Raw genomic sequence first — 14,781 nt, 5'->3', positions numbered from 1 at the left:
TTTGGATTACTTTGGTATTATAGGAAGAAATTCCTAGCTGTAATGTATATTAAGGCCTGAAATACATTTCCTAAGAAGGTTAGGAAGCTGATATTGTTGAAGGTTTGTAAGAACACTAGAAATCAGATCATTTCTGTCCTAGAGGGAATCTGGGTGTATGCAGTGAATCAAGTTACAGAGGATCTTAATTTTGGTTGTGTGGTGAAGTTACACAAAATTTATAGACGTAGTTGAGTGGGAAGTCTCTGTTTAATCACTTAAATGATAGACAGCTGATTTCTCAGAGGTATTCATATCCTATTCATTTGTATTTAATTCATGAGAAGTTAATTGTGTGGGAGTGAATTTCTGTTGACTTGTCAGGGCTTATTTCCAGAGTCGGCATCCAGTTCTCCCAAAGGCTCCGTGAATGAGATGGTAAATGGGAGAATATGGCCCCCACTTCTTCATCTATGATACTCACATAATGAAACTATTTTCATGAGGAGCCATTCGTTGCCTCATGCCATGTAAAGGTCCTTTCTACAAAGGCAACCCAAGTGCAATTGGCATCATTCTTTAATCAAACGACAGCAGCAGAAACCTGAATAAACATTTTTATTGGATTGGGCAGTCTTACAGTTAGTGTTGTATGTGTGCCATGGTGATAAATAGCATGCTGTACTGTTTACTACAGTCAAATCCCTTGCTCTGTGGCATTATTTATTTTTTGCCGGCTGTTGACATTGCCTCCTTTGCTTCAAAGGAGTGATTTCCATTATTGAAGCTTTGGATTTTGAATCGTGCAAGGACTTCTACTTAGTAGTGGAAGCGAAGGACGGAGGAACTCCAGCCCTGAGCGCGGTTACGACGGTGAACGTGAACGTGACGGACGTCAACGACAACGCGCCCACGTTCAGCCAGGCTGTCTACAGCGCCGTCATCAGCGAGGACGCGGCCGTCGGCGACTCCGTGGTCATGGTGAGTGGGACCGTGGGTGGCTTTTAGGTGCCGGGAAGCCCTCTGCACCTAAAAAACTGCTGCGCTGCTTAATTATGATAATTATTACGTCTTGAGGCCCCCACACCATTTTCTAGACAATACTCTGCATCTGCTACTGCTCCCCAAGCTGCTGTCCGTTTCTCCCCAAAAGAAAGTGGCAGGACTGAGCCTTTCTGTTTAACCCTGTTGTGCTGTCAGAGAGTAATGGCATGTTTTAGGTGTTGCATTTGAATCAGCTAGAATAAAACAGACAGGTTTTTACAGAAAGGCAGAATTCTGCTTTTCAGTGAAATACAATCATAGAGTGATAGGCTTGGATGAGATCTTAAAGATCATCTAGTTCCAATCCCTATGCTGTGCACAGGGACACCTTTCACTGCACCAGGCTGCTCAGAGCTCCAAATGCATAGTATTTGTATAGTCTGGCATGCAGTGTGCCATCCACAAACCTCACAATATTCTCATCTTGCAGCTTGTGGCTCCAGAGAGAGAGTGTTGTATGGAATATTAAGATTAAAATATTCTGTATGTTCTCAGACTAGAATTTTGAAAAGGCCCAAGTGAAGCCTCCTAACAAAAACCTATTGGATTGATGCTTTGGAAGTGTGCAGCTCAGGTATAACTAGTCTGATGGAATGTGAATGTTTACTTTTTGGTGTGTTGCACAATTAATGTATCATACAGATCACTTTATATTTGTTTTTTCTAATTTTTTATTCTTCTCTCAAAAAAAGTTGATAGCAGAAGATCTGGACAGTCCTCCCAATGGTCAGATTCATTTTTCCATAGTGAATGGGGATCAAGACAATGAATTTTCAGTTGATCCTGTTTTGGGACTCGTGAAGGTTAAAAAGAAATTGGATAGAGAAAGGGTAAGACATGTGGGACTTCTTAACTTGCAATGACTTACAGATGTGCATCAATCTCCACTCTGCTGCTAGCTTGTGTTGAAGGAGTTTCTTTTATGCTCTGCAGCAATCAGCCTGAGATGCTCCAACAGGTCTTTCTAACATTTTCCCACTTCTTTCCATGCCAGCCGTGTCCCCACTCTATCTACACGCCAACTGCTCTGCTGCCACTCGCACCCTGCACCCTCACAGCAGCTGGGGTCACATCAGGGGAGAGGAGCAGCACTGGATTTGTCCCGTGGTTCCAGCAGGAGCTGCTGCTGTGTTAATGAGCTGCCTCCTCTCCCCTGTGCGTGCAAGCTCACACGTGCAGCTGTGTGTGCAACAGAGTGGTTACAAAATGCTCCAGATTGTGGCACCGAGCGCCGAGCTGAGGCCTCAGCCATTAATTAGTGCTCTGCAAAACATGTCACTGGGGAGGGGATGTTATGAAGTGGCCAGGCTGTACCAAAAGTGAAAGAGTGCTTCATTAAATAGGTTCTGCTGCTTTGTTTGCTCACTCCATTATTCATTCAGGATTATTTATCACCATTTTGCCATAGCTAGCAATTAGCAGCTTTTGGGGAAAAAAACAAACAAATGCAGTTGCCTGTGCTACTAGCAGGGCAGGAGAGTGCTGCATGGCTTCAGAAACCTTGCAGCACATAAGGAAATCTCTGCCTCCTGCCTCTCAACAATGCACCCACAAAACTGGGGAAGCAGATTGCTACCTTCAGAATATGGTCTGGAGAAGCTCGTTACTGGAAGTAAACCTGCTTTTTAAAACAGTGGCAAAAACCCCTTTCAGTATTATCACAAAAGCAGGATTAAATTGTTCATGTTTGGTGGTAGAATGACTTTACCACAGACTGTCTAAAACAGGAGGGTAACAATGGGTGCATGTTACAAGTTGACTGTAATAAAAGCACAGGCAGAGTTCCTTAATATGACTTTTTCTAGTTTCTGAAGTGCAGTCATGTGCAGCTGCATTCAGACACACACACTTACCCTCACCAGTGTGTGCATGTGTAATGCCAGCTGTGTTAGGTCTGCATTTTCCAAGGTTTCCCTCAGTTAAAATAAGCTGTGATATTGTCTTTTTCTTTGCTTCCTTGGCACATTTCATAGATACAGGTGTTTCTGACCCCTTCGGGAAAAATTATATATGATGCCCCATCTGCTGTAGATCCCCAAAGGTAGTGCTGACTCCCAGGATTCAGTGGTTTAAGGGGACTTATTTCCAGAGCTGTAATCACACGGAGACCATGACTTTTGCCATCTACCTTTCTGGGATACATTGAAGTGAAAGCAAATACCGAAAAAAAAATTGGGAAAGATTCTACAAAACTCTCTGGTTTTAGCTAGCAGTGGAAATTATGGTTAAAAAATAGATTAATTATCTTACTCAAGTTTCTTGACTTTCCATAGTTCAGAATTCCTCTTCCCTCCTTGTGTCACTTTGGCCCCAGCAAATCACAGTCTATCTCCTCCATACAACCCCCCAAAAATGTTCCCTTTTGCTTTGTATTGGTCCCACATCCCAGAAGAGCCCGCTTATTTTGTGTGCTCAGTCTGAGCTCCTTCCCACCACTAAAAAAGCCGTCATTTTCCAAATGTATTTGGATTTTCTTCCCTCCCACGCCCTTCCCAAAAAAGCCCCTTGAACATTATCTTGTTCCCCTCTGCAGGAGCATGCTTTTTCCCTTCCCAGCCCTGCACTGAGAAGGTGGAGCAGAGTGTTGTATCTGGCATGTTTTGCCCTTCTCTTGCTCTGCTGTGGGAGATTCAGGGGCAGACATGTCAGCAGCTTTCCCTGCGGAGCAAGGAGCAATATACAGTAAGAAGCAGTTGTAAGACCTAAGGAAGCCAAGATAAGGATGCGGTTCGGAAAATCCAACTGTCACCCATAAACTGTGCATAGACAGAGCTTTTGCAAGTTGTCACATATGCTCACACCTCACACACGGGCACATATGTGTGTAGAGGGCCTGTGGATGATGCACTGAACTGCCTGCACTGCGCTGTTTGTGTCTGTTGCAAAAAAGCAGACTCAAGCCCACTTATCTTCTGCAGAGTGGTGGATAATATTCTGTTGCTACAGAGACTGTTGTCCCTCGTACTCCCAAATGTTTTCCCGTGTGTTTAAGCCAACTGCCTGTGAACTTTTTCTTGGCTCTCCATCGCTGCTTTAGAAACAGTATGTGTCAAACTGACACTGGCTCTAATAAGCAATTTATATAATATATTGGAAACCAACTGTAAGATAAATAGAATCAGGTCACTTATCCCAGTGGACACTTAGGAGAGATGAAAATGTAAGCTTACAGGACTAATGGCTGAGTTCAGATATTATCTGTCATTTATTTTCTGTCTGCACCTTTGTTTCAGAAATGCTTTATCTGATACAGTTATTTTAATACAATGAAGCTGTTATGTTTATTGGTAGCCTTATGAAACAGAAGTTGGGGCACAATGTGGCGATAAACAGAATAATGTTATACTAAGGCCGGGAAGGTAATGAGGCCAAACAGCTTTCCTTAGAATGTGGAAGGTGGTGCAATGAATGTAAAGAACCTGGGTTAAAATTTAGGACCTCTTTCACAGTGATTTAATGTTTTCTCCTTTTTTCAGATATCTGGTTATTCATTAGTTGTCCAGGCAAGAGACAGTGGTACCCCTCCTTTGTCTTCATCTGTGACGGTCAATGTGGACATTTCTGATGTGAACGATAACAGCCCTGTGTTTACTCCAGCTAACTACACAGCTGTAATTCAAGTAAGTTCATCCTGCACATCAAAAACTTCTCTGACTTCTAAAATGAACAGGCATTTGGTTTCAGTTAAGTACCTTTTGATGATCTATCTGCAAAACATGTATCAAGTGATCTTATCTAAAGGAAAATATAAACAATTCTTTCTTGAGTCTTTTGGTAAATTTCTGTTTGCTGAGGCTCCTTAACCACAGCATCTGTCACACATTTTAGCATTCATCCCTGCTGCACCAGGTACTCCAACTTCAAAATGTCTGCTCTGTGATAAGTTCACACTCCTTTATACCTCGCTCTGGGTGTGATTCTTGACTTCTAGTCAGTCCTGTATCAGAGAGAGCCCAGCAAGCCCTGGAGGTGTGGCGGGTACCTTCATCTCTGCCGCTGGTCCATGGGCCGTAAGCAGTGTCAACAAAACTCATCTTGTGAAATGCCAGCTTGGGCAAAGAGCATTCAGTTGAATATTCACAATAGAAAAATGTGGTATTTTATGGTTGCAACATGTATCGTTTTAATCCTTTTCTTTATACGCTGTGTATATGTGTAAAGGAAAATAAACCAGTGGGCACAAGCATTTTGCAGCTGGTAGTGACAGACAAAGACTCTTTTCACAATGGCCCCCCTTTTACCTTCACCATCCTCACTGGCAATGAAGAGGAGGAGTTTACACTGGACCCTCATGGTGTTTTGAGGTCTGCAGTCATCTTCAAGCACATGGTCTCAACTGAGTATGTGCTCTGCGTGCAGGTAAGGTTTGATTTTTACATCTACACTCTACACTGAAATAAAAAATTTCTTAGTGATAGGTAACCTGTACTTTGCCTGTATGGGTTGTTTTTAATGGGCTGTATTCTACAAGTAAATACCACACATTCCAGTTTGCAAATGCACAATGCAGAATATTTTCTTTGATGTTCTTAAACCTGGTTTCATATAAATATAAATAGGTAGCCAACCACCTTTCCAATTTCCTCAGCATGAAATGAATTTTCTGAGCAGCGACCGTTATGGTTTAAGATTTTCATCATTTTTTTCTGTAGCTAAGGAAGGAAAATAAGAAAAAATGCATTACATACATAAAAATACACCCCAGAACAAGCAACTGCAAAGTAGTGCTTTAGGAATGAAAATAATTTCTGCTTTTAAGTCATAAATATAATCATAAATTTTGGAAGCCTTCCAAGAATTCATTAAATCACATTTCCAAGGTCAACTTAGCTTTTAAAGAATGTCAAAATAAGACATGCAATAGAAGTCAAGCTCAAACTTAGCTTTAGAATAATCGTTGAGGAGCTTTGTAACCAGGGTAATTTTGATTGCCAAAACCTGTAAATCCAAAAGTAATTTGTCCGCATTTCTCAGGTCTGCCAGAGAAGATGTATTAGGGTTCAGTAAATATGCAGGTCTAGGGAATGAACATCTTCACTGAAATGAGTCAGGGTCCCATAAGCTGTGTCTGAAATTCTTGCTTCCTCCACTTGCTTTGCTGGGGTTGATCTCTCTAAGCACAGACTGTCTGTTCCTTTACAAGCACTTTTAATGATGTTCACAGCAGTAGCATCCTTGGAGGCAATTGTTGGTTACAATTCACAAAATATAGGCTCTGATGCTAACTAACAGTTCAAATCAAAGTTTTACAAGTTTGCCATGTAATATCCTTGAAACCTATTTTTTAGCCTTGTAGGGAAATAAGAAATCATCACCTTTCTTTCTTTATTTCTTACCATGCCTTAATAGTAAAATATCCTGCTTTCAGGGTCATTTGCTAGCTGGAATTCTAGTGTAGTCAAAACTGGGCATGAGAGTTAAATTTGAGCAGCATACTCCAGGTTTAGAGATTCATATGTTTCATGTAAATGAAATATTAGACAGACCATATGTGAGGTGCACCAACATGCTCAGAAAACCATGCTGTTGGATTGTGGAGGCATGATTTCTCCCAGTATTATTTTCTTCAGGGATTACTGCAAATAACATATGAAAACATAGTTTCCTGTTATGTTTAGACCATAGAAGTGTTTCTTTCCATCCATATGTGCCAGAGTGCTGTTTTCTCTTTTCCACTATCAGGTTTCTACACTGAATTTGATTTATTAAGAATTAATGTTAAAATAGAAAATGGAATGAGACCTAATCTCTTCTCTGTGTACATGGGTATTTGTCTGCACACATATAAAAAATGGTTTTAAATATTCCACAGATCTCTTTTAGGAGTGAGGATGAATGAATTTTAGAGTGTCTTAGAGTTATTAATCTGCTCGTAGTAGTGTCCATATTGCTGTTGTCATCCTCCCATTTTTTTCCTTCAGCTTGTAAATTTTCCTCCCGTATCCAAACACAAAGATCTTTGAACATGTCCTACATCCTTGCCTAGTGGCAGTGTAGTCTTCTGTTCTTCTCTGAAGCAGATTAATGTGTGGAGCCGTGTATCATAATAGGGACTGCAATAAAACATTTTTTTTATTGTAGGAAAGGACCCTGATTCAATTTTGCACACCTTTCTGTCAAGATGGCCTTGGGATTTTTGTCATACTTGCTCTTTTGCTTTCTATAAAAATAGTGCAAATGATGCTATAATACCTGCTCTGGGTCATCCAGTCATCTTTCCAACTGCAATGCTGCTCTCATATTTTATCATTAGTAACACCACAAGCACCTATTTCATATTTGGAGGATGATAAATTTTATTTATGTCAAGCATGTTTCTTGATTGCTTCAGGTAAAGAAGTGCAGAATGCTGTAGAAGAATTCTGAACTCCCTCACATCCACACAAGCTAAGCAGGGTGTGGAGTGCTTTGGAGCACACCAAACAATGCAGAAGGGTGACATTTCACTGAAATTCAGTCTCTTCTCCAGGGTAGAAGTGAGCCCAAACTATGTTTGGAGCAGAATATACCACATTGTTGGTATATTCTCCATTGTGAAGATGACAAGTGATAGCTGTGGGATCCTGGGAACATTTCAGTTTGAGTAATGAGACATTCTGCTGACACATTTTTCTCTGCAGTCCACTTAGAGATCAGTGCTTCCCTGAAGCATTTGTAAGTTCTACTGCTAGAAATGGCTGAGACACTTCTTTACATATATATTTGGCAAATGCATTTGAGTGTTCTTTTGAGAATTTCTTTTCAGAATTACTGATGCTGTGAGAATATACATAGCAAGAAGTTACGGTTACAGGCTGTGTTCCATGTGTGTTTTTATTTCTTTTTTTTTTCTACTTTTTTTTTCTAAATTACATTAGGCAAAGGACTCTGGGAAGCCTCAGCAGGTTTCCCATACCTATGTTCAGGTGAGGGTTATTGAAGAGAGCATTCACAAACCAACCGCCATTCCGCTGGAGATTTTCATTGTCACCATGGAAGACGATTTTCCCGGGGGAGTCATTGGGAAAATCCATGCCACAGATCAGGACGTGTACGATGTCCTCACATACACACTAAAATCAGAGCAGAAAAGTTTGTTCAAGGTCAACAGCCATGATGGGAAGATCATCGCCCTTGGAGGGCTGGATAACGGCAAGTACGTCCTGAATGTCTCTGTGAGCGACGGCCGGTTCCAGGTGCCCATCGATGTTGTGGTCCACGTTGAGCAGCTGCTGCAAGAAATGCTGCAGAACACGGTCACCATCCGCTTCGAGAACGTCTCCCCAGAAGATTTTGTGGGTCTCCACATGCACGGGTTCAGGCGCACCCTGCGCAACGCGGTGCTCTCCCAGAAGCAGGACAGCCTGCACATCATCAGCATTCAGCCGGTGGCAGGCAGCAGCCAGCTCGACATGCTGTTTGCCGTTCAGATGCACAGCGGTGGTTTCTATAAGCCTGCCTATTTGATTCAGAAGCTTACCAATGCGAGGAGACACTTGGAAAATGTGATTCGTATTTCTGCTATCTTGGAGAAGAATTGCTCCGGACTGGATTGTCAGGAGCAACACTGTGAGCAAAGTCTGTCTATTGATTCACATTCCCTGATGACTTACAGCACGGCACGAATTAGTTTTGTGTGTCCCCGCTTTTACAGGAATGTGCGCTGCATGTGCAATGGTGAGTACTGCTCCCTCTTCCCCTCCCATCGCTGCACATTATGCGATAGGATCCATTTTATTCCTCTGATGCAGATTAGAAGGGGCATTTCAATTCAGTCCACTAAAGCACGACTGGCTGATGTGTTGTGGGAATTGATTTCTCAGGCTCGGGAAGAATTGTTCGTGTTTACTGATGTAAATGGAAGTTTATGAACTTTGGCCTTTTACGACAAAGACCGCTTTCCTGGAGGCTCCGCAATCAGAGCCATCAGCCAGCTTCCAGGGAGGGGAAGGAGTGGGAGAGGAAGGGTGAGGAGAGGGAGGGATGTAGTTTCCCAATCAGTTGGTACCACCACTGGAATAAACCTGGATTGTGACCGCAGCAGAGCAGCCTGGTCTCCAGCAATGCACCAGCAGTCTCCAAGGAAAAGCACCCTGACCTAAGCCAGGCAGGTGGAAAGGCCTTTCGCAGTCCCATTGTTGCAGACAGCCACAGAAACCAATGAAGTGTTTTATTAGCAAGCGCTTTTCCTGACCTTTCATGCTGCAGTAGGGGACAGGGTGGGTTTTGGGCTGTTCCACATTTTGGTAGAGATTTCACATGGGCATATGACAAAGAGACTCGCGAGCTAAGCTTCTGTATGGTTCTGCACTTGGATTATAAAACCTCAGCAGTTATAATACTGGCCCTGTTTCTTTTGTTTGCCAGGCTATTTGCTCCTCATTCCACTTCATTTAAGAGCAGAGAAAAAAGCTGCTGTAAAATCAATACATCTAAGTCTCTCTCATCTTAAGCACACATGCGCACACACACAGAGCAATACAAGAATTCAGTAGCCATATCCCTCAATAACCAGCCTTTGTTTCTGCAGCAGTCAGCAGGGCTTCATGTTTTACCGCTGACCTCAGTGGGGATGAAAATAGGCATAAATTGCATAAAACTTAACCAGAAATCATTTTTCTTCCTGTGGCACATGGATAATAGTGGCAAAGAAGTTCAATCCTGAAAAAAATACCATGATTCTCTATCTGAGGTACATTCAAGAACAGACTATCTGTCCACTTTTTAAGTGAGAGTCTTAAAAGTTTCAAATAGACATATCTATCATAACAATAGTCAGCATTTTGTTACATATGAAAGACTCTGAAGCACAAGATTTTCACAGATTTAAAAGGGACAATGCTGCAATATGCTCCAGTCAGGTCCAGGAGCCAGTGCAGGAACACCATCTGCCAAACTTTTTTATATTCTCTAAGTTATAATTTAGTCTCACTTTTGTATCAAGAAATCACAAATCGTCATCTCCATGGGGATAGTGATAGTCCTCACAGTCAGAAATTGGTTTTCTGGCAGCCAAAATTTTCACCGTTTTTCATTTCACTTCACTACCTGTTAAAGTCAATAATGATGTATTATTCCCTCTGCCTCATAATCCCTTAGTTTAACTCCAAAAAAGGGACTTTGCAGTGCAGCACAGTTCTGACCCAGAAGCTCTTCTAGCACTGCAAGCTTGCAATGGAAGCACAGAAATTCAGCTGGGACAGCGATTTCCAAATTCTTCTGTCATGTACCAGTCAATCCTCAAAATGGATGACAGGCTGCTGGAGAGGCAGTGTGGTTCTGAGAGCGACTGTAGTGCTCAGCTTCTGTGCCATTTATCATGGCCTTAAAGACTGCTGTGTGGGAACACTTGCAGCAGGCAGCTTGTCCTGGTCCTGCTGAAAAGCTGGAGGGGTTCCTACTGCTCCTGTTTGAGCCACTAAGTGGGGATTTCCCATGGGGGATCCACACGATTTGGGGCAGGGTTGAGCACCTCCAGCCTGCCATACAGCCTGTAGTAAAAAAATGTCTGAGCGGCTGAGTTAGGTATAGTTGCCAAAGAGGTGAACACCTTGATGTCTATTACTTGCACAGAAATAATACACCTTGGTGGGAAGCACAAATTCATGCTTTGGGCCTTCTCCTCATTAGTTAATGCTTAATCCTCCTCTACTGTTTCTAATTAAAGGAGCTGCAGAAAATATTTTGGTATTTAGGTAAATACACTGTGTTTTCTCACATAAGAGATAACACAGACTTGTGAGAGTATAATAGAGAATGTATGGGTAGTTTACCTTTCATGAAAGCTAAAGACTAGAGTAAAAGAGTTAGAAAAATGCAATATTTCTTCCATCCATATTTCTTTAAATAAATGCAGAGATGCAGCAATTCAGGAAAAAGTGCACAAATTGAGTTTGGCTTGTTTAATGAGACAGCAATAGCAAGATATTAGCAGTGTTATAAAAGTATTACACTTCCTTTGTTGTTAAAAGAGTTCCACATCCAGTAAATATTAATACCCTGAATTATGAAAAAGCCATTAAAATACTGCATATGTTTCCAGAGATCTGATTTAATTATGGCCCAGAAAGCTTGAGTTTGAACTAATTCACTCATTCTTGAAATATGTATCATATTTGGAGTGGTTTTGTCCACTGGCAGATGTCACAGATATGCACAATTTATGCATGCCAGCTGTGCATAACTTACCTAGATTACCTTTGTGAGCAAACAGAGTTATCTAATGTGAAAATGCAGGGAGACTGTAAAGTAGTCAGTGGGTGAACTTCAGAGGTTCAGCAGCTCATCTCTGGAAGGGTAAGTTCAAAAGTTCACATGCATCAATCTTAGCTGTTAAATCAATAAGATTGAACTAAAGAGTTTTCCAATAACAGACTGTCTCCTTAGATTTTTTGCTCATCTGTTTGTGTTTGTATGAAAAATATTGTCACAAACTGGGGTTTGTGTCAGCGTGACCAGAGGGGCTCTGCAATTACCAAGCTCCCATCACATGGCATGAGGTATGCAAACATCTGTCAGTGCTGGGAGAAATAAGTGTAGGAGGAATGGAATAAATATATTCCTGTAAAACATTTCTCACAGCATTCTCATTTTTTCAGAGGCAAAAATCTATTCCATATTTTTTCATGATGCAAAGTAATTCTTTTGTGTTGAGACAAAGGTGCAGGGGCAGAGCAGGTTTTGTTGGGACTACTTTGCTCTAGAGTTGTTCTGCATTATAATCTTACAAAAGTGATGGTACATTAATATGTTCACGGGAGAGGAATGGATTCAAATAATCTTGACACATATGGGCCTATATCTACATCTGTGCTGGTCACTCCAGGCCCCATTTGCAGATAGTGGGAAGAATGAGGTATTTTTAATAATGTGATACATCTCTCCCTAGATGTCTAAAATCAGTCAGATGAATCATGCCCTAAAGTTAGATGAGGTGAATTCCATTTCAAATGTTTAATATGGTTCTGGCCTAATAGTTCAAAAGAATTTTTCTAATTGACCCAGGAGTGTTCAGCAAAAGTGCAGACACATCCACATTATTTAATCAAGAGAACAGCAGCCTTGAAGCACTTTCTCATGAAACAAGGAAATTTAGACTTTATGAAGCCACTTTTAGTATTTTGTGAATGCTCTGACAGAAGGAAATCATAGACTGTGAGGATCTTCTGTTAATGTAGGACCTAGTCTTCAGAGGTGATTTTTGCCCTCAGCTCCACAGAGCACACATTGCCTCTAAAAGAGTCCTGGATGCTTTGAAGGACTGGGCATCAGCAGCCTAGTTCTTATCTGTACAACACTGCTTTTCCCATTTTCAGGAAGCACACACATGCATATTAATGAGCCTGGAATTCTCCTGGCAAGGAAAATTGAAGAAAAAAGTCTGTGTTTGGGAACAGAGAACTGCAGATAACTTGATTAGATCTGGCTGTAGTCTGTTTTATGTCACCTTTGTCCCAGGAAGTTTTCTCCCTGTGTTCCTGCAACTCTGGATTTCAGGAATCTCCCTCCTTTCAAACTTTTTTTTTGTAAGTGAGAAAAACAGAATCTCATACAGATTCAGGAGACTGGGCTGAAAACCACCTAATATCACAAGGCTGAAGTTAAAATTGTTGAAGCACTCAATTTTCAAAATATATTTACAATCCTAGGTGTGCTACTTTTTTGAAGGAATAGGAATTAAATAAATCTCTCATCTTGCAATGGAACAGTGTTTTCTGCCTCAGTATATTGGTTAGAAGATTGAAATACTTTTATCTTCTTTTAGAGAATTAAACTGAAGATGATATGTCAAAATCAAGTAGGTCTATTCCACCTTTTCCTGCCACCCACTGCTTATTGCTAGCTCGTGTGTTTCTGTGGTACCTTGTAAAGAACAGTTTTTATTAATACTAATGTGAGTTTCAAGAGAATGCTGTAGATTGTCTGGACCTGCCTAGGAAAAAAAAAAAAAAATCAATTTGAACCTATATTTCTTGAATGTTTTATTGGATAGAAAATAGACTGCTCTTTGGAGTGGAAATGCAACATTAGAATAATTTTATTTAAACTCAGGCTGTAAATCTTTGATGTGGACAACGTAACCTTGAACAATTTTACAATTTTGCTCCACACAGTTGTGAAATCAGCCTGAAAATGTGTGTTAGCTGGGGCAATGCAATAATGCAGATTTGTAGCTTATGTACTTATAACCATACAGACAGGCATAAAGCACTTCTCACAAGTCTGAATATTTTAAAGTTTTGTGACAGCTATGAAATCCTGCTGCAGCAGGATGAATAAAAAGTTGGTTTCCTTGCAGTTTACCAGAAGGAGTATTCTTGGCTGTTCAGGATAAACAGTTCTTTCCACCGTTGCACGGAGTACGTTAGATCTTTTCCATATATTTTCTGAATGTGAAAGGATGTCTCTAATGTACAAATCAGAGTTTGAATCAGATAAAAAAAACCTGGCAGAGGTGGATAACAAAGGAAGCTGTTCCTTTATTGCTTCGTGTCAAGGATATAGTCATAGGTTAGGGGGTGTGAAAATTTGCAGAGCCACATTTGGAAATCTCAGTGCCTCTTTCTGCTGCACAGTGACGAGCTGTGGGGCTTTAGTCCAAATGGCATGTCTGTCAGCTACACAGAGGCTCACTTGAATTGCAGCCTCACAAAAGGTTTAAGTTTGTTCAAAGAAGAGATATACTCTACAGACATCAGGATGCTGTGTATTTGTCACGTAAGAATGAGTTAAAATAGCTAAAATAACCAAGGTGAAAATACAAAGCAACCTGTAGAATTTTTAACAACCTGTCATAACTTCAGAAATAATTGTTACTTGCCATTGAATTCTAAGAAATGAGGAGTTTTATTCTAAAAAAAAAAACAAACAAACCAAAGTATATAAAACATCATATTCTCTGTTAAATTCTACAGATCTTACATTTAAATAAAATATAAATCTGTAGTCCAGAACCCTATGACAGTTTTTTTCTTGATTCTGTAAGGCCTAAAGTGTGACTTTGTATTGCAGCTGTTATTCCTGTTAATGTTACCTACTAATGTGATTAATAAAGATTGCCATGCATCATTTTCTAACAGTGCTACAGGCAGTACTGTAAATCTTTTACTCCACAGACCTCTCAAACAAATGTTTGATAAAGGAGGAGAGGATGTTAAACATTAAATTGACTGTGCTGTACATCAAGGAGGACATTTACAGTAATTGCCATATTTGTAGTCAGCCCATGTCCACTTTGAAAGCCACAGTAGTAGTTTTTCTTCTTCCAGAAAATACTTACAGTGTCAGGTAATTTCAGCTATGCTTACTATGAGTCCTGCTTGCCTTGTACAAAAGTGTGAGAGCAGTAAGATTCTTTCATTACTTTTGGAGATGTACTCCATGACAGGTTGATTCCTTCCTTTATAAACTGTAAATAAAACAATGTGCTCAAAAGTAAACTAGTTTTTGAATATGATAAGGATCCTAAAATATAGATCCTGTAATATACAAGAACTGCCAATATTCAGAAAGTAATGGGTAGGAAGGTGCTTTTTATCATTAAATTCATCACCTGCATATCTTAAATAAATTAACTTGATAAATAAAAGAAGAGGTGTCTGTCCATTCCTAGCAAATGCCTTTGCCTCTGTTCATGCTGGGGCTGCAAATCAACAAAAGCAAGGGCAGGAGTGCCTGTTTTTCCTGTACTTGAAGACTACTTTCATAACAGCCATACACAGATGCCCAAATGTAGAAACTGACCCCACATCTCCCAGGTACCTTATTGCAACCCAGAAG

General features: G+C 40.6%; 1 protein-coding gene across 2 annotated transcripts in view; it reads left to right on the top strand.

Annotated features, from left to right (window-relative positions):
• The window catches only part of FAT3 (FAT atypical cadherin 3), a 327,081-nt gene that overhangs the window by 280,750 nt on the left and 31,550 nt on the right, over positions 1-14,781 (top strand). For both annotated transcript variants that reach the window (XM_041487251.1, XM_041487250.1), the window contains 5 exons: positions 746-960; positions 1,716-1,853; positions 4,500-4,643; positions 5,185-5,382; positions 7,881-8,679. In XM_041487251.1, the coding sequence (XP_041343185.1) occupies positions 746-960; positions 1,716-1,853; positions 4,500-4,643; positions 5,185-5,382; positions 7,881-8,679 (1,494 nt within the window). The remainder of the gene's footprint in view (positions 1-745; positions 961-1,715; positions 1,854-4,499; positions 4,644-5,184; positions 5,383-7,880; positions 8,680-14,781) is intronic.

Source organism: Pyrgilauda ruficollis, unplaced genomic scaffold, assembly GCF_017590135.1.
Source record: "Pyrgilauda ruficollis isolate IOZ18807 unplaced genomic scaffold, ASM1759013v1 scaffold8, whole genome shotgun sequence".
Lineage (NCBI taxonomy): Eukaryota > Metazoa > Chordata > Aves > Passeriformes > Passeridae > Pyrgilauda > Pyrgilauda ruficollis.
Note: the sequence above shows the minus strand (reverse complement) of the source record. Positions and strands in the feature narration are given on the sequence as shown.